The sequence below is a fragment of the Lampris incognitus genome, chromosome 18 (assembly GCF_029633865.1).
Source record: "Lampris incognitus isolate fLamInc1 chromosome 18, fLamInc1.hap2, whole genome shotgun sequence".
Taxonomy (NCBI): Eukaryota; Metazoa; Chordata; class Actinopteri; order Lampriformes; family Lampridae; genus Lampris; species Lampris incognitus.
The window spans coordinates 29770684-29794228 of record NC_079228.1 but is presented as its reverse complement, the minus strand read 5'-3'; the positions used below and the strand labels follow the sequence as shown (position 1 = coordinate 29794228).

At 44.6% G+C, this 23545-nt stretch overlaps 1 protein-coding gene across 1 annotated transcript in view; it reads left to right on the top strand.

Moving 5' to 3' along the window:
- The first annotated feature begins 1465 nt into the window (after nucleotides 1-1465).
- Nucleotides 1466-23545, top strand: part of macf1a (microtubule actin crosslinking factor 1a) — a 302357-nt gene continuing 280277 nt past the window's right edge. The window contains exon 1 of the mRNA XM_056298025.1: nucleotides 1466-2234. Coding sequence (XP_056154000.1) covers nucleotides 2141-2234 — 94 coding nt within the window. The 5' untranslated portion in view covers nucleotides 1466-2140. The remainder of the gene's footprint in view (nucleotides 2235-23545) is intronic.

Below are 23545 nucleotides of genomic sequence, written 5' to 3'. Positions count from 1 at the left end.
AGTTTCCAGTGGGGGGGATGTATACACATTCCTGTCAGAAGCCAGTTTTTAAAAGCATCTGATGTCGTGCTTCATTGTCATCTTTGGACCCTGAGGTCATCTAATGCCTCTGTGGGATTAAATAACACCATCTGTGCATTATTTCCACAGCAGGGTTTGAACTAACGATGATAGTACTCCCATCGATGTCTGCGTCTCTGCCCACTGGGATAGAATATGCATTTATCGGCAGATTTACACGACATCAAATGGGACATCGGAGTCGCACGCAGATTTGAATGTTTGTCATTGTTTTTAATCTGAAACCACTGCTTTCTTCGTAGCTGGTTGGAGAGACTGTGTGTGCAGATGAAATTAACGGATTATTTTCTTGCTACATCATGGGCTGTGTCACACAAAACACGGTGGGATTTAGTTTTCTGTGGGTGGACTTCCAGGTCCCAGGCTGTGGTGTTGTCATTTTGGACACCCTAGTCAGAATATAATGAAGTGCATCTGCATGTTTAAGCCCTACCAACACAACACCCATAAGAACTGGAGGCATTTTATGTACCTTTAACAAATTAGACAGCTGTGTGCCATAGGGTGCCAAGAATATACAGGTTTTCTTTCCCATCAGTCACTACTGCACATCAAGTGATTTTACACATTATTCCATCTTCTTTTAGATGAAGGGTCATAATCAGGGAAATCACCTGGTGCAGTGCTTGGTTGGAAGAGAAACCTGCATATACTCATTGCACGTCATGGCGTATGATTTCCTATTTCACTGTTTCCCAACCTGGTCCTCAAATAACCCTGCCTGTCCTGCAGATTTTCATTGTAAGCCTGCACAGGTAGGCCTGCTTGTACTCATTCAACCAATCAGCATTGAAGTATGTCAAATTTAGCACGCCTGACATACTTAAGTGCTGCATAATGATTGGTTGAGTAAGTACATGAAAACCTTTCTGTGCTAGGTTATAATGAAAGCGTGTAGGATGCGGTTGGTAACTAAGGACTGGGTTGGAAAACACCGGCCTATGTGTGCCAAGTGCATGAAGTCCAGTTGGAATAAAAATTTTAAAAAAACTCGCATACTCTCGGCCATCCATGGCACATTGTTGAATACAACTGCCCTATAAAATCATGTGAAGTTCCCTTGGTTACCCTTTAGATGGCAGTCTGCTCCTCTGGTTCACTTTATCCTCAAGCTCAGCTCAATGCAGTTCAAGCAGACGCAACCAGGGCTGTGTGGTGCATACAAAGGCCGTTGGGGGGCGCGCCAGCTCCATTTACTACGCAGGCGCCACGGCAGCAAGTAGGAGTCTGACGCGCGCGCGCGCACGTACACGCACACGCACACAAATGAATTTCCTCTGGCGTGGCCGGTAAAAGGAGAAAGATGGAAGAGAGCCACTGCAGGATGAATAAAGAAACCTGAGAGAGGGAGAGAGAGAGACTGGGAGATAGTCGGGCAGGCAACCACAAGTCGTGCCTTGAATAGAAAGCGGCCATTACGCCTGCATGGGGCGCATGCTCGGATCTCAGGCGGTTCTTACATCCAAATAGGAAAAGCCGGTGTCCGGATACCCGTCCCTGTTTTTCTTCACCCCGCCGATTTCAGCAGGAACCAGCCCGTTAACACCCCCTCCCCCTCCCCCACCCCCACACGGACGGTCTTCAAAGGGGCCGTGCTATTATCGCCTCCTATCGTCTCCCGTACTCAAACCAGCCGCGTCGCGCCGGGCGGAGGTCGAGGAGAGAAGGAGGACTGGAGTCGCTTCCACACACACGGCAGTGGTCATCATGGATAGGTAGCGTTTATGTAACCCCGATTCAAGTGGATATATTTCCTTTTAGTGCGTCCGACTTGTTTTACCCCCCCCCCTCCCTGACAAGGCGAACGTTCGTGTTTTACGCTCAGCCAGAAATGATCTCGGGATTATTTAACCTGCTTGTCAACTAGTCGGATGTGCGCGTCAACGCAACACATCAGAAGAAACTGAAGACGCCGGGAAGAAAAACGCCGCATCCGCCGCGGCTTTGATTCAACGTAACAGCGGACCCGACAAGTTCCGTCGGCGGGGACGAGGCTGGATTACTGCGGTAGTTCGCCGGCCGACCCCTCGGTGCCTCCACACCGGGCCAGACACCAACCATGGCCGGCTTCATACCGGGTTTACTGCCGACGAACCATTCCCAGGAGAAGGAATTCGCCCAGGCGTACGAAGATGTCCTGGAGCGATACAAAGGTAAAGGAAGGGGGGGGGGAAGCGGGATGGCGTGTAAGGAAAGGGAGGTGAAGTGTGCGAGTTGATCCTCGACGGGGAACAGACAGTGTCGTAATCTGGATTGTTTTCGTTGTTTACATTTTTGGATAATCAGGATAAACACCACCCCCGGCGCCGCTACAGCAGGCTAGAACTGCTACGGCAAATTTTGTATCCCCCGAAAAATACGTACGCTGTGTTTTAATTGAAGCGCAACTCGGTGTTACATTTCACGAAAAAAGAACAGCCAGACAATTCTCACTAAAAAGTGTCGACTTTTTTGTTGTTGTTTTGACCATTTTTAGATTATCGACGTGATTTTACGTCCATAATAGTGTGCCCACAGCAGGTGAGTTAGGCTACCAGATGTCAACTGGGGAAACTGTTTTCAAACAAACGCGGAATGAGGTTCTGTCATGTGCAGCGAATTGGGCCCAGAGTCATTAGTCTGCACGGAGCCGCAGCGGGCTGATTGTCAAATGGGTTTGAGACGACGCCGCTTAACTCCCAACTTCTTGTTCATCGCATCGAATTGAGAATCTCTACAACCGAGCAAAAACACATTTCATACTATTAAAACCGAGGAAATCGTCTCTTTTGATTTTTTTTTACAGTGGATACAAAATTTACGAATACACCCCCCCGTCGCGTTGAACTGAGTCAAAGTGCTCTCTGTGCTCTCATCTCGTGTTACTGAGGCGCACACAGACGCCAAAGGAAACCGTTTTATGAAGTCCCTGCATGCCAACGCCAGGGACTTTACCCCACATGGCTTCATGTTTTGCCTCATGCTTTGCTGCTGGTGCCCTCAACACTAAAACGTCTTCTTTGAAAGCACAGTCTGCAGCCTGTCTGCCTTCAGACTTCATTTGAAAAAAAAAAGAAGTCCCTGATGGGCCACTGCAGCTCTCTCTCTTTTTCTTTCTCCCTCGTTTTCTCTTATTGTCAGGCCCACAGCAGTGGCGTTACCACCAGCATTGAGGCTTGCCGTTTTATAATCCCTTTGACAGGGGCCTTTAAAAATGAATGCCTCTACTGAAATTGACCGTAGTGGGGAGGGGGAGGGGGAGGTGTGTGTGTGAAGGAGAGGTTGGGGGTATGGGCAGCCAATGGACTCGGGTCACATCTGTGATGCTGGCGCTGATGAAAAGATGGTGCCTTTTTAATTATTGATTATTGTAATGAAACTAGATTCCTTGGGATTAGTGTGTGTGTGTGTTTGTTTGTGTGTGTGCTGCTGACGATGCAACAGAAAGTCTTGACAGACAAAAGATGAGTATGATGAGGCCTCGTTAATTGGCTTGTTTTCTCATCCCCATGATATATTTTTTTTAAGGTATCTGGAAAAAACAAACCCAGTGAGCCTAGCCCCACGGCAGGGAGCCTGCATAGAGATTGTTTTAATGACACTTTATGACACCTCTGCTATGGCAACAGAAGACCGAGTGATCGTGATACGCACACTCAGGAATTAGTCCTGGCTTAAAGATAAAAGTGAACGGGCATATGGAAACTCAACCAATCAACAACACTTGAGGCCAAACTATGCAGACAAACTCTTACATTGTTAAAAAAACCCCACATACAACAGCCAAGTTTTAAGGTGTAATTTTCACAGGCTGTAGTCAAACGTTGGCTGCAAACAACTCCTGGCTTTGCTTTCCTTCAGATAGTGTTAAGATTAGTCATTGGTTTTACAGTGGTATTTTAAATAGCTTCTCAATGCATTCATGAGATTGTCTTATTGTGTTCCCTGCTCGTTCTGTACGCTGAGCAGATGAAAACAAACACCAGGGGTCATATTTTATTCATGGCCAAACCCAGGTGTGTGCTTAGGTGACACTTGGGAAATCGTATTGATGGCTGGCTCCGTCAGTGGCATTAATGAGGGGTTTTATGTTAAAATGAATTGAAGTGTGTTGGGCCAGACGTCGAGCTTAAATATATCCCATTAAAGAAGAAATAAATGTTAACTGGGTTAAACGAGCGTGGTACATTGTGGAGCGTCCATCATCGCTCTCTCCATTCAGCTCCCTCACTCTTTCCATCCATCCATCCATTATCTGGACCGCTTATCCTGCTCTCAGGGTCGCAGGGAGAGCCTATCCCAGCAGTCATTGGGCAGCACCCTGGACAGACCTCCAGGCTGTCACACAGGCGCCCCCCCCCCACACACACACACATTCATACCTAGCAGCAATTTAGTACGGGCGATTCACCTGCCCTACATGTCTTTGGACTGTGGGAGGAAACCAGAGCACCCGGAGGAAACCCACGCAGACACAGGGAGAACATGCAAACTCCACACAGAGGACGACCCCCCAAGGTTGGACCACCCTGGGGCTCGAACCCAGAGCCTTCTTGCTGTAAGGCGACCGTGCTAACCACTGCGTCACCGTGCCGCCATACCCCACTCTTTTTCTTTCTTAATTTGCTCTCTCTCATTCTTTCTGTCTCTCTCTCTGTCTCTCTTTCTCTCTCTCTCTTACTACGTCCACACACACAGCTTGCAGGTGTAACCGCACTTGATTTCTTGGCCTCCAGCTGGTAATTGCTGTCAATTAAAATGCCTCTTTGTTGATTAAATATGCAATTTAAATTTAACAGCATTATTTATGTAAACAAAAGATGTTCTCAGCTGTTGTGTTACCGTCATTGAATTCAGGATCAATGTATGAACATGTGTCAGCATGTACAGCTCGCAAAGCATTGTTATACAAACCGCAGAGATGCAGATTATTGGGTTCATACAAGAAAGAGAGAGCATTTGCGGGCCAAAGGAAACCCCTCAATGGCTTCCTGTCTCTGCACTGTGTATACGCCTGCTGACTGAATTGTCTTAATTAAAAAAAAAAACAAACAAACAAAAACAAGCCCTCCCAGTGCGAGTTTGACTATAAATGGTCTATCATGTCACGTAATTGGTTGTGTTACCTAGCCAGGAAGCATCTCCATTCCTTTTTCCGTTTCACTGCCTCTGATAACATCTCGGTACAAACTGCCTTGCAGAAGCAAACATTTCCGAGCTGCAGCAGGTATGCAGTGAACTTTGTTGAATGTAGTTCAACTTTCAAACAATTTTGTTTTTGCTAAAAGTATTCCGATGTCTTTCTCATCACAAGTCAGGAATGTGATGGTACGCTGATCCAGGTCCACCCCAGATTTGAGACAATTCCCATCAGGCCTTGTACATGAGTGTCCAACAGGCTGTTGTCTTATGAACACCATCAGATGTAGATGTTTGTTTTCTGATTTAATGTGGTGAATGTCTCGAGGAAATCATTATTCAGGTTAAATTAAACTCAAAATAACAACCCTGATTAAGTTCAAGAGTTATTCCTTAGTCCAGGTCTGATAATGTGGCTGGGTGGGAGAGGCGAGTGGTGGTCTGTGTCTGGAACATGGTGCGTCGACCTGTACGTTTCCTGGTCACTAGTCTCGTGTGAAGGAGGCGAATGGTGGGCGTGCCGCGCTGGGACCTCTCTGTTGGTCCCGTTGATAATCTCCTGGCATCATGCATGGAAAGGCCAAAAACTCAGGTCAGTACTCATTCTCTGGCCCTGTTGACATCCTCATGGTACTGCTGGATTCGGAATCAGTTTTTCCCCATAAAAATTCCCCTAGAAGGATTGTTCCAGAGGACTGCAGCAGTTCAGCTTTGTGTGCAACAAAAAGTGGAATTCTTTCCGTGTGTGTTTTTATATATATATATATATATGGAGTGGCTTCTTGACAGGCTTCATCCACTTTCACTCTACAGCAAAGTGATTTGTAAAGAACTGTATTGATTTGTTCCTCGTGACATTGGTGCACATTTGATAAACCTTACAAAGATGTCAGCAGCTCGTATACATTGCAAGGAGACTATCATGACGTGCTGCTACTAGTGTACCATAGCAAACATTAAAAAAATATTGTATGTCACATTGTAGAACAGGAAAATAGTAAAAATGTTGATGTATCTGACTGAGAGTTGAAGTGTGACTACTTTCATGATGTGTGTTTAGTTGTATGACGAGGCTGCGTCAGCCGACTGTGCCTCTATACAGCTGAAAAAAACATTCAAAATGGGTTTGTGGGGAAAAACATGGAGCTGCATTATTGATGGCAAGTTTTTGCCCTGAAAAAACCAAAAGAAAAAGTAAATGGACACTTCTGACCTGCTGGCACGCTAGGCAGCATGGTGGCCCAGTGGTTAGCGCTGTCACCTAACAGCAAGAAGCTCCTGGGTTTGAACCCTGGGGTTGTCCAACCTTGAGGGTCATCCCAGGTCGTCCTCCCTGTGGAGTTTGCATGTTCTCCCCATGTCTGCGGTGGGTTTCCTCCGGGTGCTCCGATTTCCCCCACCATCAGAAAGACATGCATGTTAGGGTTAATACTCCTGTCTGTGCCCCTGATTGAGGCATGGCAAGACCAACTGGAGTTGGTCCCCAGGTGCTGCAAGGCGGCTGCCCACTGCTCCTTGCTACACAGCTATCCATTATCCAAACCGCTTATCCTGCTCTCGGGGTCGTGGAGATGCTGGAGCCTGTCCTAGCAATCACTGGGCGGCAGGCGGGGAGACACCCTGGACATGCCACCGGGCCATCATAGGGATGTGACACAGCTGGGATGGGTTAAATGTAGAGAAGAATTGCCCCACGGGGATTAATAAAGTATCACAAATCAATTAATACTACATGACTGTCTGCACCCACAACTTGCAACCTTGGGATTTCACACTAAACGCTTGAAGGAGATGCTAGGTAACGTTGTTTGGCTATCAAGCCATGTTAGGTACTTGTTCAGCTCACGTTTATTTTCCTGTTCCGTCTGACTTAATGCACCGACTGAAAGTACAGACATGCGAGTCGTAGATGTATTTACCATTGCTTCATTCAGACAGAATGAGTTAAACGCTGTAGTTTAACTGCTCATTAATGTTAGCAGTCTCGCACTGATAAACACAGCATTAGCTAGCTTTGTGGGTAACCTAATTTAGCAGTTGACAGCATTATGAGCTGTAAGTGATGTTGCCGGAGAATTCTAAGACGTGACGAGGGAGAAATGATAGGACCTTTGTTTGTTTACTCACTAGAACTGCCACACTGTTTCATAAATAAACCCACAATCAAGTTTTGTCAACAGTTTAGCCTACGCCACTCAACTACCGTAACGTTAGACTGACGGTACCGTCTTTCACGTTACTGCAGCAAAGCCAGGCATGACTAACATGAATGTTGTCAGGCGTATTGGGGCTAGGAGGAGAAGTGATGGGGGATATTTATCATTTAGGTCATGTATTTCATGTGATTATTGTCAGCTTAGCGTGAACACAGTTGATCTCCGTTGTGGGCTACCCTGTTAGACTCTGCTTGGGTCAGCTGATTGTTGTGATTTGGGGTTTTCCAAACACGTGTGTTGCCAACAGTGGAATTGCAAACTACACAACAACAGCAACGCTCATAACATGGCTGAAGGATCCATCCTCCGTCTCCATTTCTTTTTTTAGTTGTCATTTATTGGCCATTATAAATGCAGACACCGATTTATCTGCAATGAGTTCATATCGGCACGCCGATTTATCAGTCGGGCTCTAATTCCCCTCTTGGTTGCTCGCCAGGATGTTGTCATATCATCATATCGCCGGTCACAGTACACAGTCACGCCCCACATTTTTTGACACTGCTGGATTTCGGTTCGCGCCTGTGACTTTTTGGATCTGTTGTCTGTTCTTCAACCCAGCACACCGGACCACCCGAGACGGCTTGAAACATTTGTCTTGGACGTAGGGCTGGGCAATATAGCTAAAACATTTATCACAATGAGAAGTTTAAGTCGATATTGATAATTATTGATAATTTTTAATGACCTATTTGAATAAAGACCAGGAGAAAAAAGGTTGCATTTTACCACTTTATTTATCAAGGCACACAGACGGAGGGTGTTCAAGGTGACATTTTATGTTGATATTTTTCACGTATATTCCTGAATTTTAAAATAGATTTAAAAAAAAAACTGCCATATTTGTGAGCTGACCTGTCCTTTTTTATCAGCAGTTTCCTCACCTTCTCTCGCGATGCTGTTCCTGTTGTTATGTCACATGTTGATGGTGCAACCGAACAATACACCTGTTACCTGATTGGCTGTCATTCATAGCACGCTCCATTATCAACCCCACTCTTCCGAGCCGTCCCAGTCGCTGCTCCACCCCCTCTGCCGACCCGGGGAGGGCTGCAGACTACCACATGCGTCTTCTGATAAATGTGGAGCCGCCAGCTGCTTCTTTTCACCTGATAGTGAGGAGTTTTGCCAGGGGGACGTAGTGTGTGGGAGGATCATGCTATTCCCCCTCAGTTCCCCCTCCCCCCTGAACAGGCGCCCCGACTGACCAGAGGAGGCGCTAGCGCAGTGACCAGGACACATACCCACATCTGGCTTCCCACCCGCAGACACGGCCAGTTGGGTCTGTAGTGATGCCCAACCAAGCCGGAGGTAACACGGGGATTCCAACCGGTGATCTCCGTGTTGATAGGCAACGGAATAGACATCCACACTACCTGGACACTCCCGTTATGTGCTTTCATGCTAAAGTGTAAAAACCAGGTCCAGAAAGTAAAAGTCCAAACTATGTATTTACTCCACTCGTGCACTGCACCAGCAGATTCTAGTCAACACCACTCCTCAACTAGGTAGGGAAAACTAGCTAATGAAATCAGCTGGTTTAGTAACATGGTTGGAGGAAATACACGGTTTGGACATTTACTTTCTGGACCTGGTGTTTACAACTCTGCTTTCATGGCAGTTTGCATGTAATGCATTTAAGTGAAACTATCAAACGTTCTATCGGAACAAATTTTTTATTTTTATTGTCTATTGCCGGTACATATCGCTATCGTTTTATCGCCCAGGCCTACTTGGATGTCCCCAGGATGGATGATATCTCACAGTGTATGTTTGTGGGGAGCTTTACTGGGTCGCCCTGTAGCCCCTTATACAGCCATGTTGACTAATGTGACTGCTGCGCCAAGTCTGTTTGGACTGGAACTGACACTGGAACAGTTGTCAGACATGGAGACACATCTGAGGTTTATGTCCTCTGCATGCATACAGACAGAAAAGCCACCGCCATTCTCCTCCTGGATGTGTTGGTTTGTTTGTCTCTGATGGCTTCCGAAGGGAAGATCTCAGCTTCATACACTCTACAACAAAATTACCAAAACTACTGGTATCAGCAGCTAACTGGTATTAGCGGCTAAGTGCCAACAACTAGTGGAACTAGCTAGCTAAGGCACCAACATAACGTTACGGTTTATCTATTTACTCTAACATCTATAATTTAATATTGCCTTTTTCATTTAACAAGAATGTTTAAAACCTGCTGCCCATTTACCAAACTGAAACTAGCCTGTAGCAGTTTGATGTCCACATTCTTCTAAAAACGCCTGGTCACAATTGGCTGTCAGTCAAACTGAATCCCACCTGATGGTTTGGTTCTGATTCATTGAGATTCATGGCAAATTGCAGGAGTTTGCGATGGTGTAAATGCCATCTCATGGGACCTTTAAACAGCCAGACCTGGTCCTAAACGTACAACAGTCACGTGGTTGAGTGATTCTCTGTTGAACCAAATGCTGAGATGATATAACCACACTTTAACTTGTGGCTCCGTCTGTCACTGTGCTGTGTTGTGAGACTCTCCGTTGTCTTGTGGCCCTGAGGCCCGCAGATAGAATGCACGACTTTATCTGCTTTCTGTCAACATCATATACAAAGTCGAGGCACGTCCCGCAGCATACCTGCCGGCGTGAGGACGGGGAAATGCTCTCGGACCCGTCACGAGTACTCCGACGCCACTGAGCTACAGTAGGATCCTGTGTCACCGAGGTATGGATGGTAAATGGACCGTCATGCCCTCCGAGGACGGTTGGCAACAGTGGCATGCTAACTGCACCGTGTGGTGTTGGATTTGCTTTGTCATCCGCTCGACTGAGTTTCCTTTCTTTCTCTTTCTTTCTCCTTTCTTTCTCTTTCTTTCATTCTATTTCTTTCTCTTTTTCAGCCTCTCTACAACTAACTACAGTTTATGCTGCAGTAAATTTGACCCATAGTTCTTTATCGCGCGTGTGTGTGTGTGTGTGTGTGTGTGTGTGTGTGTGTGTGTGTGTGTGTGTGTGTCACCCACAGCTGTTCTGCTGAAGAATAGGAGAAGAAATGTGAACTTGGTGTCATGCTTGTGGCGTCACTTTACAGAAACAGGAATGGGACATTTAATACCGCTTAAATGATTCAGAAGGGTGTGTGTGTGCGTGTGTGTGTGCGCGCGCGTGCGTGCTTGACAACAATGACAGGATATGTAAAGTAATAGTGACCTGGCCAGAAAATATCTCTGGAAAAACATAGGGACATGAGTCACACACACACATACACACACACAGTGAGTCCGTGGAAAGCCAGGTGGTGTGAGTGACTGACTGCAGTTCAGCATAACGTGATGGTGTCATGGCTCAGGTTAAACAAGTGTCACAGCAGACGTCTGCTATTCAACATCTGTTGTTCAGGTTTCTCCTTCACTGTTAGAGGCAGCAAGCCGGCATGGTCATCCTTTCCTTCCCCTGCGTGTAAAACAACACAGAGCGTAGCTAGCTGTGAGCTGCTGTGTTCATGAGATGTGTGGCAGGAGTCCACCAGGAGCCAGAAATAGGCCAGGCAGCCGCAGAGGAAGCCGAACAATGGGATATTTGAGTGTTCTGGTCCACAAGGAAACAAATCTTCATAACTTCACCATCTAAAGATATGCAACACGGCAAACCTTGAGCTGTGTGTGTGTGTGTGTGTGTGTGTGTGTGTGTTAAACAAGATAATCCCACTTGTGCTGACCTAATGCTGTTTTGTGAAATACATTTATTCCCTTTTGGTGATTGTGCCGCATGCCAATATCTGTCAGCGTAGATCTGCAGCCCTGTGCGTGTGTGTGTGTGTGTGTGCACACGTGTGTGACTGCTAATCTTGTGGGTGGCAGTGATGTAAACAGTGTTCTCTGTGACTTTGACTCTTTTGAGATTAATTTTACTGTACTTTCTGTCATTCATGCAGATTGTGTGCACACACACACTACACAAGCAGACACACAATAACACATGCACACATGTTTCACAGACTTACTGCAGCCTTTGTCTTTCACACTGACTTTCACATGCGCACACACACACACACACACACACACACACATAAAAACACACACTCACATGTCCCTCATGGTGCGGTGACAGTGGGCGGGTGAGCGAGGGAGGAAGCAGGAAGAGTTTGGAGGTTTTTTGTTTGCTGATGTCTCGCATTTTTATGGAACGCAGGAAGTGGCAGGACGGTGAAGGCCAGCTCTTCCTGTCTCTCCAAATCTGTGTGTGTCTGTGTGTGTGTGTGTGTGTGTGTGTGTGTGTGTGTGTGTGTGTGTGTGTGTGCACCTGTCTTCCTGTCTCTCCAAATCTCCACATATTACAGGAACAAACACAGCGTCCATCCTTTCCCTTCAGCTCCCACAATACGAGTATGTCTGTCACTGTTTTGGCATTTTGCCTGTATCTGTCTGCCATCTTGCCCGTTTCTCTCTTCCTGCCAGAAGAGCTTCTGGGACTGTTCTGTCCAGAAGAGTACTTCCGGGCTGTTCTGTCTCTGGAGAAGTGTCATTACACCTCTTTGTTATTTTGATTACTAACCGAGGTTTAAGCGTGGAAAAAGTATCTAAATTCTACTTCTGTTTATTCAGTCGGGGATTTTTGAAACTTTCCCCGGTAGATTTGCAGAGATATGGCGAGAGAGAGAGAATGACGGCACGGGAGACAGAGGGGCAGAGAGAAACATGTCCAGCAACGGAGAGAAGGATGGCGACGGAGAGATAAACTTGGATCATTACATCTGAATTTTTCCACGTGGCCTAGTTTTCCCTCTCTGGTGCTGCCCACAATAACACATTCTCTCTCTCTCTCTCCTGCTCTCTCTTGCTCGCTCTCTGTCTCTCTCTGTGTGTCATACAGTACTATCACTTTCTGTTTCAGTATCCCTGCCATTATGATTTTTTTTATCAGTTTACCAGAACCCCCCTCTGTCAGTGATTCATTACTAACAGCTCGAGCCAAACCTCCACCGTCCCACTTGTATTTGTAAGGTGGAAAATAAAAAGATATTGTCTGCAGTCCCTTTTGCAGTTGTTCTGACTGTAGGGCGTGTCGGTGTTTGGAAGGTGTGTAATGGCTGTCGTGTCGCCGCGGCGCCATGGTGGTTGTCAGCGTTTTAATATGGTTGATATTGCGTTTTGCATTTTGAAATGAAGTGTTAGCCCACTTTTTCTTCACTGGCTGTCTGAGTTGCCTTTCGTGTCTGTCTCTGTCTCTCTGTCTCTGTCTCTCTCTTTCCAGAGTGTCCCTGTTTCATCTCGCAGTATTGATTTTCTTCCTCCATTTCTTTCTCCCTTGCCGTTTCTCCTTCATTTCCACTCTGTTTATTCATTACCTCCTAATTCATTCTTTCTCTCCTTCCCTGCCCCCCTCTTTCTCTCTCTCTCTTCTCTCCTTCCATCCCTTCCATCTCTCCTGGCCCGGGTTGCTTCAGGTTTGGTCCCAGTTTTCCAACACCACCTGACTGTGTTGGCAGGAAAACCAAATTCTGTCAGAATCACGGCTCTGTGCACAGTACAGGCACGACCAATCGCTGACCGAGCTGATCTGTCTAAAACACACACACACACACACACACACACACACACACACAGTTGCTAAAATAATGCAGATGGAGATATTGGCATAGTTGCAGCACGACTATTGAGTGTTTTTGGGGGAGCTGTGTGATCCACCACGCTGCCCCCCCCAATCTGTTTAGTACTGTCTTGGTATTGCATTTTCTCCCCATTTCATCATTCTCCTACAGTACATTTCTCATCTTTCTTTCTGACTCTTAATTCAGTTCAGTCAGCTTCATTGGCATGATGTGTGTTCACCATATTGCCAAAGCAGGGATTTGAATAGAAAGGGAATAGAAATAAAATGGGATGAAATTAAATAAGTTGCATGGTACATCAACAGATTCGTCACATTAAGTAGTTATTTATAGTAACTGATCATTAAAACAAAAAAAGTAGAGCACATCTTCGCATTAGGCTGCAGGCATGTCACATGTAAGTTTAAGATTTTCTCCCAAGATGGAATGCACATTCCTCTTATGGCTACCTAAATCTTGGAATTTGGCTATGAATATATATATATATATTTTTTTAGAGATGTTTCTCTCTCTCTCCCTCCCTCCATTTCCGCTCCCAGGCTTCTCGGTCCTCAGCGTTCTTGCGTAACAACTTCCCAGCTGATTTTCAATACAAAGATGATCAAAGGTCTGCATTGTGTGTGTCTGTGGGAGAGAACAAGCAGTGATGGTGCTTCCCTCTCCTCTCAGAAACACACACACAGGGCCGGTATTCATGACCGTTGGGCTGTCCGGGCTGTAACAGAGAAGGCTGTCTGGCTGACCCACGTCTGTGTAACGTTGACACAACAGTTGCCGAGTGTCGGAGCGCTGCTGTCTGGCCTCCATAGAGCCCTCAGCATCTCTGTCGATACAGGAGTGTTTCCCCCCCCCTTTGTCAAGGCTTCGTCGACAAGGAATGTTGCTTAAAGAGAGGAGGAATCAATCTGTTGTTTGTGTGTGTGTGTGTATATATGTGTGTGGGGGGGGGGGCCTAGGTGTGAGTCAGTGATAAGGTTCCAACAGGACAGAAAAGAGGAGAGGAACGTAGCTGAACCCTCTGAGAGACAGACATACACACACACACAATGACCCAAACTCTACCCTGGAAGTGTGTGTGTGTGTGTGTGTGTGTGTGTGTGTGTGTGTGTGTGTGTGTGTGTGTGTGTGTGTGTGTGTGTGTGTGTGGGTCCCTGGGAGCTGAGGTGTGAGTCAGTGATAAGGTTCTGACAGGACAGAAAAGAGGAGAGAAATGTAGCTGAACCCTCTGGGGGAGAGACACACACACACACGCACACACACACACACGCACACACACAATGACCCAAACTCTACCCTGGAAGTGTGTGTGTGTGTGTGTGTGTGTGTGTGTGTGTGTGTGTGTGTGTGTGTGTGTGTGTGTGTGTGTGTGTGTGAGTGAAATTCAGTAGCGCTGTCGAGAGAGCTTATGAATTAATCACGGAGCCTGCTCTTAAAGCACTATAGGGGACAGTGGCAAGCATGGATTTCACATTGATTGCACCAGTGAACACACACGCACACAAACAAGAATGTTAGCGCCACATTGTCTCATACTATAGCCCATCAATCTGATAAAAATCCATCTTATCAAATTCTCATCTCGGTCATTTTCTCTTGCTGTTTCTCTTGTTTTTCCTCCTGGCTGTCTCCAACTTTTCTCCCTCTGTCTGTTCCTCCCTCTGTCCAATACTCGATCTCCCTCTCTTCTACAATGCCTCCATAATAGGCAGAGTAATGTTTGGAGGGTGTCATGAAAGGAAAGTTCTTCAGAGAAACGACACGTTTTACTTTAGGTGCTAGTTCATGGATTAGCTTCTGTTGTTACTTGCCATGTGAGGCTAAGCTAAACTGCTAGTGTCTCTAGCACCAGTCATACGGCAGTGTGCATTGGCTATCAGAGACACAAACCATGACTGGCCTGCCCTTGTTCTCTCAATCAATAGCTCACGTTTATATAAACTATGGATCGACCGATTATCAGTCTGGCCGGTTATCGGCTTAGATATTTGTCATTTTTCATATTATCGTTATCGGCATATTTTTATAGGCCAGCCGATTTAAAAAAAAAAAAAGTCAGCTGCGCAACATGCGCACTTCCGATGCAGCCTTCACTCTCCTGAAGCACGACACTCACTCTTAACAACACAAACACAGGAAAGAAGCATCGAGGAGTCGGACCACTTCTCTAAGGTAAGAGGAGCATGCCAGATACCACAAAACCCACTCGGCTGGTAAGAAAAGCATGCCATAACATTAGTTGCAAAACTCACTCCGTAACATTAATTGTCCCGTCCCCCCCCCTCTCTCACACGCGCACACACACCGAAGAGCATAACGTCAGTCTGAGATGAACTCGACAACAGGTTGTCAATTCAAACAGAGAACACACTTTCCACTGCTGTACTTAACCTTCAAATGTAAGTAGGCTAAAAGAAAAAAGTTAGTGTGTGATATTTTGGTTACATACAGAGTGTTATTGTCAGTGTTGTGCATGAACGCGCTATAAGAGCGGCGGTCATTAAACGTGGTATCATGTACAACATATTTTGATGTCATATATGTGACAGTCCTTTGGATTTAATCTGAGATCGACTTGTTTTGGGTGAATGGTTCATCGCTTGATTGGTAATGCCTGGTATTGCCTCAGAGGGGAGCACGCGCTGACTTTTCCTCATTCAGTACATTGAGCCGAAAGAAAGCGACGTGTAGGTCTCCTTGTCTTAATTTTCCCTTTATAAGGTAATTGTCCTAGCTATGCCACCGTTCTTGTGAAGGTATCAAGTAAGCAATGGTTATACTTTATAAGTTCGGTGATGTGCATGAAATATGTGTATTCTAGTTTAGAAATGACCGTGTACTGCATCACTGCATGCTAACATGAATCGTTAGCCGAATTCCACGTGTTTTTATGCTAGCTACTGGAGAGCTCGTCCTCGCCACGCAGTGTGGGGTAGCATAGTGTTGCTGGTTTCATTGTTTTCTTTTATGAATGTGGAGTCTAATAGTTTGAAGTTGTTTTTTTGTCTTCGATTTAGTTGTATGTAATTTCATTATTTCTTTAAATTTGTTCTAAAGAATTCTACTCAGATTGTTACATTAGATTGTTGTCAGATAGTGCCTTGAACATCATGCACTTCATTTGTGTCTTTTTCAAATATTTTCTATTAAACATATATTAATTTAAAGGTAGCCTTGTGTTGGGGTTTGTGTTGCTGTAAATTTTGGCACAACATTTTTTACGTTTTCCGCGACTGAATATCGGCCCCAAATATCGGCTATCGGGCGTCATAACGTACCGATAATCGATATTGGTATCGGCCCTGAAAAAACCTTATCAGTTGACCCCCAATATAAACATCTCTCTCACTCGTTCTGCCACTCAGACTCAATCTCTCCTCCACACGTGTGTGTGTGTGTGTGTGTGTGTGTGTGTGTGTGTGTGTGTGTGTGTGTGTGTGTGTGTGTCGCGTTCTCTCTGTCTCTCTCATGTTCTTTCTTTCTGTCTGTCTGTCTCTCTCTCTGCTGATTGTTGAAGAAGAGAGATGAGTGGTTGTGGTCGGTGGGTGAGGGAGGGTAAATCTATACCTGTCCTCCTTTCATCCCTCCATCCTCCAACTATTCATCCTGACACTGTCTATCCAGCTCCATCAGGATAAAATCGAACTCTGAGACTTGATCCCAGAGAATGAGAGAGGTGGAGAAAGAGGGAGACAAACCATAGGCGTTTTAACAGATCCACAGAAATCTTCTTCTTTATGACGGATGTGTTGTTTTACACTGAACCAAACAAAGGCAGCCCCATTGTGTGATTTTACATAAATGCTGTTGATTCGGAAGCAGAGGTGGAGTGATGTGTAATACAACAGCGTCAGCTATTCCATCCTGCCAGCTGTCCCTTTTACACGTTTATAGACTAAATTAAAAATCACGAATACTTGAGAATGAAAATAATCATTGCAACACTCAAGAGGATATTTTGTTTGTAGCATTCTGTTGTCCTATTTAACTACAGAGGTGGATTTACTGCGATCCCACTGTCCTTTATGTAAGCAGCTCATGTCTCCGTTTTCTACATTTTGCTTTAAATTTTGATTTTAATCATGTTAATTCTAGAATATCCTCTTTCTTGAGGGCCTTGGAATATGCTATAGATATTTTTGAGTGTCTGTGCACATGCATGTGTGCATATCTGTGTGAACTTTCTACAATTGCCCTCTAATACATGTGACCTGTCAGCCCCATCTGATGAGTGTTTTTAACCCAGAGAGATGAAAGGATGTGTTGAGCGGCTGTGAAGTCTGACCCGAGGGACAGAGAGAGAGAGAGAGAGAGAGAGAGAGACTTGGGGAGCTGGGCTAGTCGGCAGGTATACACAATACATACATAACACACAGACACAAAGACACACTAAAATATAGGGTGTGGTAATCCTCAGAGACATATGGTGAAACACCTTCCTACACACATACACTTTACTCATGCATAAGTAGATAGGCAGGAAGGTGTGTGACAGCACGTGGACACCCAGTCAGGAAGAGAGAGCGGAGTTGGGCTGTATGCAAATGAAGGTATTTATTGGTGCTGCGCATACACACATGATTCAACAATGAATTCTTTGCCCCGAGCAAAAAGATTTGCGTTTGAGTTTTCCTCCTTGACACAAGGAAGAGTTTGTACGTTTTTATCTCTGTCTCCCGTCCACTTGTTCTCTGTACTCTCTCAGTATCGTCTGTTAATGAAGCCCGCTCCTAATATACTGTATGTGTGCACATCTTTATGCATATGCACAACACTTACTTTTTGTTTTGCACAGATGTGGACCAAATTACTTTACAGGGACAACGATATAAGGAAAGGTGATTGTTATTTTAAAGTTGGTGTTCATAAATATAATCGGTAGAGGTTTAGAGTAAATGTGTAAGTTCAGTGTGTAGATGCTGGGGTCAAAAGAGATGCCACGCAGTGAGTTCAGTAAGTCGAACGTCTCGCATGTCTACATTGTGTGTGTGTCTGTGTGTGTGCGCATGCGTGTGAACATGTAAGGATTTGCCATTCAAATCAGGCTGCGTGGGTAATCTCGTCCATCCTGGCGAGATGTGACACAGACAGTCCCCCAGCAGGGAACAGCCCTAATCCCATTCATCCACTTTACTACTCCAGCGCCACAAAAAACAAAAAAAAACAAAAACAAAACCATCCCCCTGTCACAGTGGAATGGTCCATTTCCTCTGTTTTGCCCCTGGTTGTGATCCCAGGCCTGTACCACTGGCACCAGTTTTCAGGGGGGGATGGGTTGGCTGTGGTCCTTATGTAATGTAACGTGGCACTTACAGCATGCAGTCACAGGCAGTGCAGGCACGACCACTGTCTGGTTAGATTTATGGATGTAGAAGTGACTTGATTTTCTTTCTTTTTTTTTGTTTCTGGATCTGATATGGTTATTTAACAGATGTTTAGCTATGAGTTAGCAGGTTCAGGCATATTTCTCAAAGCGCCTCTTTTTGGGTTTTGTTTAAACACAGCAGACGTAATGTTTCTCCTGGTTCATTATAAAACCTGCTGCTGTTGAAACATAAAGGACAGCTGTGCACTCGCATGCCGCGGTGTGTAAGCGTGTGTTTTTTTAAATCCGGCCAGTTTGCCTTTGAGCAGTTTTGTCTTTTTTGTGTCGATCTTCATCTCCTCCCCTTCCTCCTCCTCTTATCGCCTCAATGATTAAGCATGTCGTTTTTTGTTGTTGTTTTTTTTTTGGGTGAACATGGTTGACATGCAATAACCAAAATCTACTCAAACATCTTAAGTTTCTTTGGTCAGAGGTTCCCAAATTTGATTTCCGAATCCTGCAGAAAGCGTCATGCAAGGTTGTATGGGGTTCAGCCCCACCTTGCAAAATATTCAATTTCTCCGAGATATAATTCACTAGAGGTTTGCGCAAATACAGGGTGTATGGAGTTTTGTATTGAGTTGATACTTTCACTCTCCAGAATCGTTAGAGTTCTACATTTTGTGTACAGAATCATACCAAACCACAAAACCCCTTCTCAGATGGGTGACTTGACAGTTCTTTAGGTACAGTCCCACCAGGTGGGCTGTTTGCCAGTCAATCAGAAAAAGGGTTTGAACACTCCTGACATAGATGTGGGGGGTGTAATTATAGTTTGGTGGCGTAACAGTGCTAAGGCAGCTTGTCACAGAGCAGCGCTTCATTATCAGCTTCATGGCGCGTGGTAAATGTGTGATTTTTGGCTTGTAGATGGAAAAGAGGCCTACATGGAATAAAAAGTGACAGGCAAAAAAAGCACAGGCTGGATAAATGAGTTGACTGAATTGGCCCATTTCAGTTGCATCAGAGCGCTTCCTCTGGGTCATGGCATGGGGAGCAGATTAGCACCATCACTGTGTTATATTAGCTTGATGATTTATTTATTTCTTTTGCGAAGTGAGAAAATGTTTTGAATAAATGAAGGGCAAGTAGATTTTGAAGGATCTGATCTGAGGAATAGTATTTTATTGGTTTAAAAAGCATCAATCTCTCGGTCTCTCGCTTCCTCTCTCTCTCTCTCTCTCTCTCTCTCTCTCTCTCTCTCTCTCTTCCTCGCTCCTTCGCTCCCCGCCTACCAGGTTAGTACTGCTATCTTCCTAATTGACAAACTAAATTTACTGGCCTGAAGGCAACGGTGTCAACTGATGCATGACTATCAGTGGGAGTATATGTGCATAACAGTTTCTGTTGCAGTTTGTGTTGTTTTAGGGAGTTGTTCCTTATCCAATGTGAGGGTCTAGGGACAAGATGTTGTGTTGCTGTTAAGCCCACTGAGGCAAATTTGTAATTTGTGATATTGGGCTATACAAATAAAATTGATTTGATTTTTATTATCAACATAGCCATTAAAAATGTCTTGTTTAGACTGACTTAACAAGTTGCTACACCTTCTCAGTGAATGGATAGTGCTGGTCAATCAGAGATATTCCTCTGTTTATCCACCTACAGTTAACTGAATTGATGACGATATACACTACCGTTCAAAAGTTTGGGATCACCCAAACAATTTTGTGTTTTCCATGAAAAGTCACACTTATTCACCACCATATGTTGTGAAATGAATAGAAAATAGAGTCAAGACATTGACAAGGTTAGAAATAATGATTTGTATTTGAAATAAGATTTTTTTTACATCAAACTTTGCTTTCGTCAAAGAATCCTCCATTTGCAGCAATTACAGCATTGCAGACCTTTGGCATTCTAGCTGTTAATTTGTTGAGGTAATCTGGAGAAATTGCACCCCACGCTTCCAGAAGCAGCTCCCACAAGTTGGATTGGTTGGATGGGCACTTCTTTGAGCAGATTGAGTTTCTGGAGCATCACATTTGTGGGGTCAATTAAACGCTCAAAATGGCCAGAAAAAGAGAACTTTCATCTGAAACTCGACAGTCTATTCTTGTTCTTAGAAATGAAGGCTATTCCATGCGAGAAATTGCTAAGAAATTGAAGATTTCCTACACCGGTGTGTACTACTCCCTTCAGAGGACAGCACAAACAGGCTCTAACCAGAGTAGAAAAAGAAGTCGGAGGCCGCGTTGCACAACTGAGCAAGAAGATAAGTACATTAGAGTCTCTAGTTTGAGAAACAGACGCCTCACAGGTCCCCAACTGGCATCTTCATTAAATAGTACCTGTTAGAGCCTGTTTGTGCTGTCCTCTGAAGGGAGTAGTACACACCGGTGTAGGAAATCTTCAATTTCTTAGCAATTTCTCGCATGGAATAGCCTTCATTTCTAAGAACAAGAATAGACTGTCGAGTTTCAGATGAAAGTTCTCTTTTTCTGGCCATTTTGAGCGTTTAATTGACCCCACAAATGTGATGCTCCAGAAACTCAATCTGCTCAAAGAAGTGCCCATCCAACTTGTGGGAGCTGCTTCTGGAAGCGTGGGGTGCAATTTCTCCAGATTACCTCAACAAATTAACAGCTAGAATGCCAAAGGTCTGCAATGCTGTAATTGCTGCAAATGGAGGATTCTTTGACGAAAGCAAAGTTTGATGTAAAAAAAATCTTATTTCAAATACAAATCATTATTTCTAACCTTGTCAATGTCTTGACTCTATTTTCTATTCATTTCACAACATATGGTGGTGAATAAGTGTGACTTTTCATGGAAAACACAATTGTTTGGGTGATCCCAAACTTTTGAACGGTAGTGTAAATAATAAATGACCTTTTCATTTTCGGTCAAAACGTTGGTCATTTACACGGTAATGGGATGTAAAATTTCCAGTGCCGTACACTTATCAGTCTGCAGGTTAGTATTGTATGTTATAATTCTTGGGGTTCTTGACCTTTTATTCTTATCCGAGCCTGCGATCGCATCACATCACATTGGTGTATTGATTCTACTTGGTGTTCAAATCAAGGCCCAGGCCATTTATCCCACGCGGTTTGAACTCAAAGACAGGATTGACTCAGTCTGCACCCTAATCAATGGACTTCATCTGAGTGATGAGAGAGGTACATATGGGGCCTGGAGACCTCAAGAAGGGCCGTTTCATCTTGTCTTACTTGGATAATGAGAAACTGAAAATGTGAAAACCTGGCGGCGAATTCATCTGATGTGTCTGACAACATGACAGAAACAGGAGGTTTGGAATAGAAGACGATGGAATGGGAAAGACTTGGAGAGAGAGTATAATTTATTGCAGGAGGCTAGATTAAAGTACATTTCTTGTTTTGGGAGTTGAAATTTCTCCACTAGTCAGTAGAGTGCCCTCAGACGGGGGAAAAGGACCTAGAAGTCCACCGGCTCTGTGCTGATAATTAGCCTCCTTGTGTCAGTAACGTGGTCTGCACCGATTCAACTGACAGGCCACACATTGAGATGGATGACGGTCTGCAATTTCTATATTGATTGTGACAGGAGCTGCTCATATGTGCACACACCCACACACAGTTTCCATCAGCCTATATCTATAAATGTGTGTCTGAATTTAAGTATGGTGACTTTGTCTGTGTCCTTGCCAACCATTTTATATTCGAGCATGCCTTACTGTGGATGTGTTTCTCAGGAGGCACACTGTTCTCTGCACGAGAATGTGCACCACAGTCGGTCTGTGTGTGCTCTCACTGTATATCTGAGTGTGTACTTACGCAGATCAGTGTATGATTATGTGCACGTCTGTCTACATAATTCTGTGTGTGTGTGTGTGTGTGTGTGTGTGTGTGTGTGTGTGTGTGTGTGTGTGTGTGTGTGTGTGTGTGAAACATGCCACCTCCTGTCTGTCTGACCTGTTCCATCTGTCAGAGGGTCTTGGCCCTCCTAAGCACCAGGCTTCACCCTCAGAGCCCCGAGCACAGCGGCCTGTGCCAGGCTGCATATCTTACTGTACTGACCTGGCAACCTGGCTTAACCCTGTGTGGATAACAACTGTTTTTTTTTTCCATGATTCAGGTTTATTAATTTGTTTTTCTTAAGATTCAGCTCTTCTTTTTATAATTTAGCTATTTTATTTTGGCCATTAAAAAACGACTTGAAAAATTTTATGTTTGTTTGTTTTGTTTTTTTAACTAGCAGGTTTATTTCTTTAACATTTGTTTTGTCTTAGGGGGTGAAGTTCCTCTCTCACTTTCATTGCTCTCTTCAAAGTCAGACACTGAGGGTGAAGATGTGACACTGAAACAAACCACCGCGAGCCTCCGCTAACTCAGTCAGGAGTTAAAAAGAAATCCTTACATTAGCTAATGGCTCAGAGCTGCCTGTCTAAATTTAGCCCGTGGGCTAATTTGGAGAAGTGATGCTAAGCGAGTTAGCAGTTAGAAGCACATACTGTGTTAGAGACAGGGAGAACATTTATAGCACCAATAAAATACCATTCAATTAGATCAGCTCCTTTAGAAAAACTCCTTAACTGTAAACTGCTCCTCATGTCACCTATTAACCACATTTCCTTATTTAGCAGACGTAACATCCAATCCAGGAGAGAACATCCAATATACAAATGAGGTGTTACTGTATTATATTGATTTTAAGTGTCTCAAAATAAGAAAAACATCCGTCATGCTAAAACTAAGGGAAAGTAGATTGGTCCTGGCTGGCGCAGGTGAAAGCAAATTTCTCTGCTTTACATCCAAATGAATTAAAGGAAAAGCAACTGACTATGTAACAGTTAGCTTCAGTTAGCAAGATGATTCTCAAACCAAATAATGATTCATGCGAATGATTAAAAATAAAAAGCTCATCCAGCTAAGATAGCCGTCTCCAGAAGTCTATTTTAAAGCAGAATTGACAATTTCATGAACACTACATTTCAAACTAGTTGATGATCTCAGAGAAATCCCCTGGATGTCTTGTGTAAATGCTCTGACGTCAGATGGTCTGATTCATTCTGGCTGCCTTCCCAGTCACTTCCCACCATCTTGTCTGTGGAAGTTGATTTGGGCGGTACGCATTTTGTCCCCTGTATTGAAGAGTGACACCGGTGGAGTTTCTCAGCATTGAGTCTGTGTGATGGCATGCACCACTCTTCCAACAGACTGCATGGCGCCTCCTAGTGGCATTGCAGCACACAGAC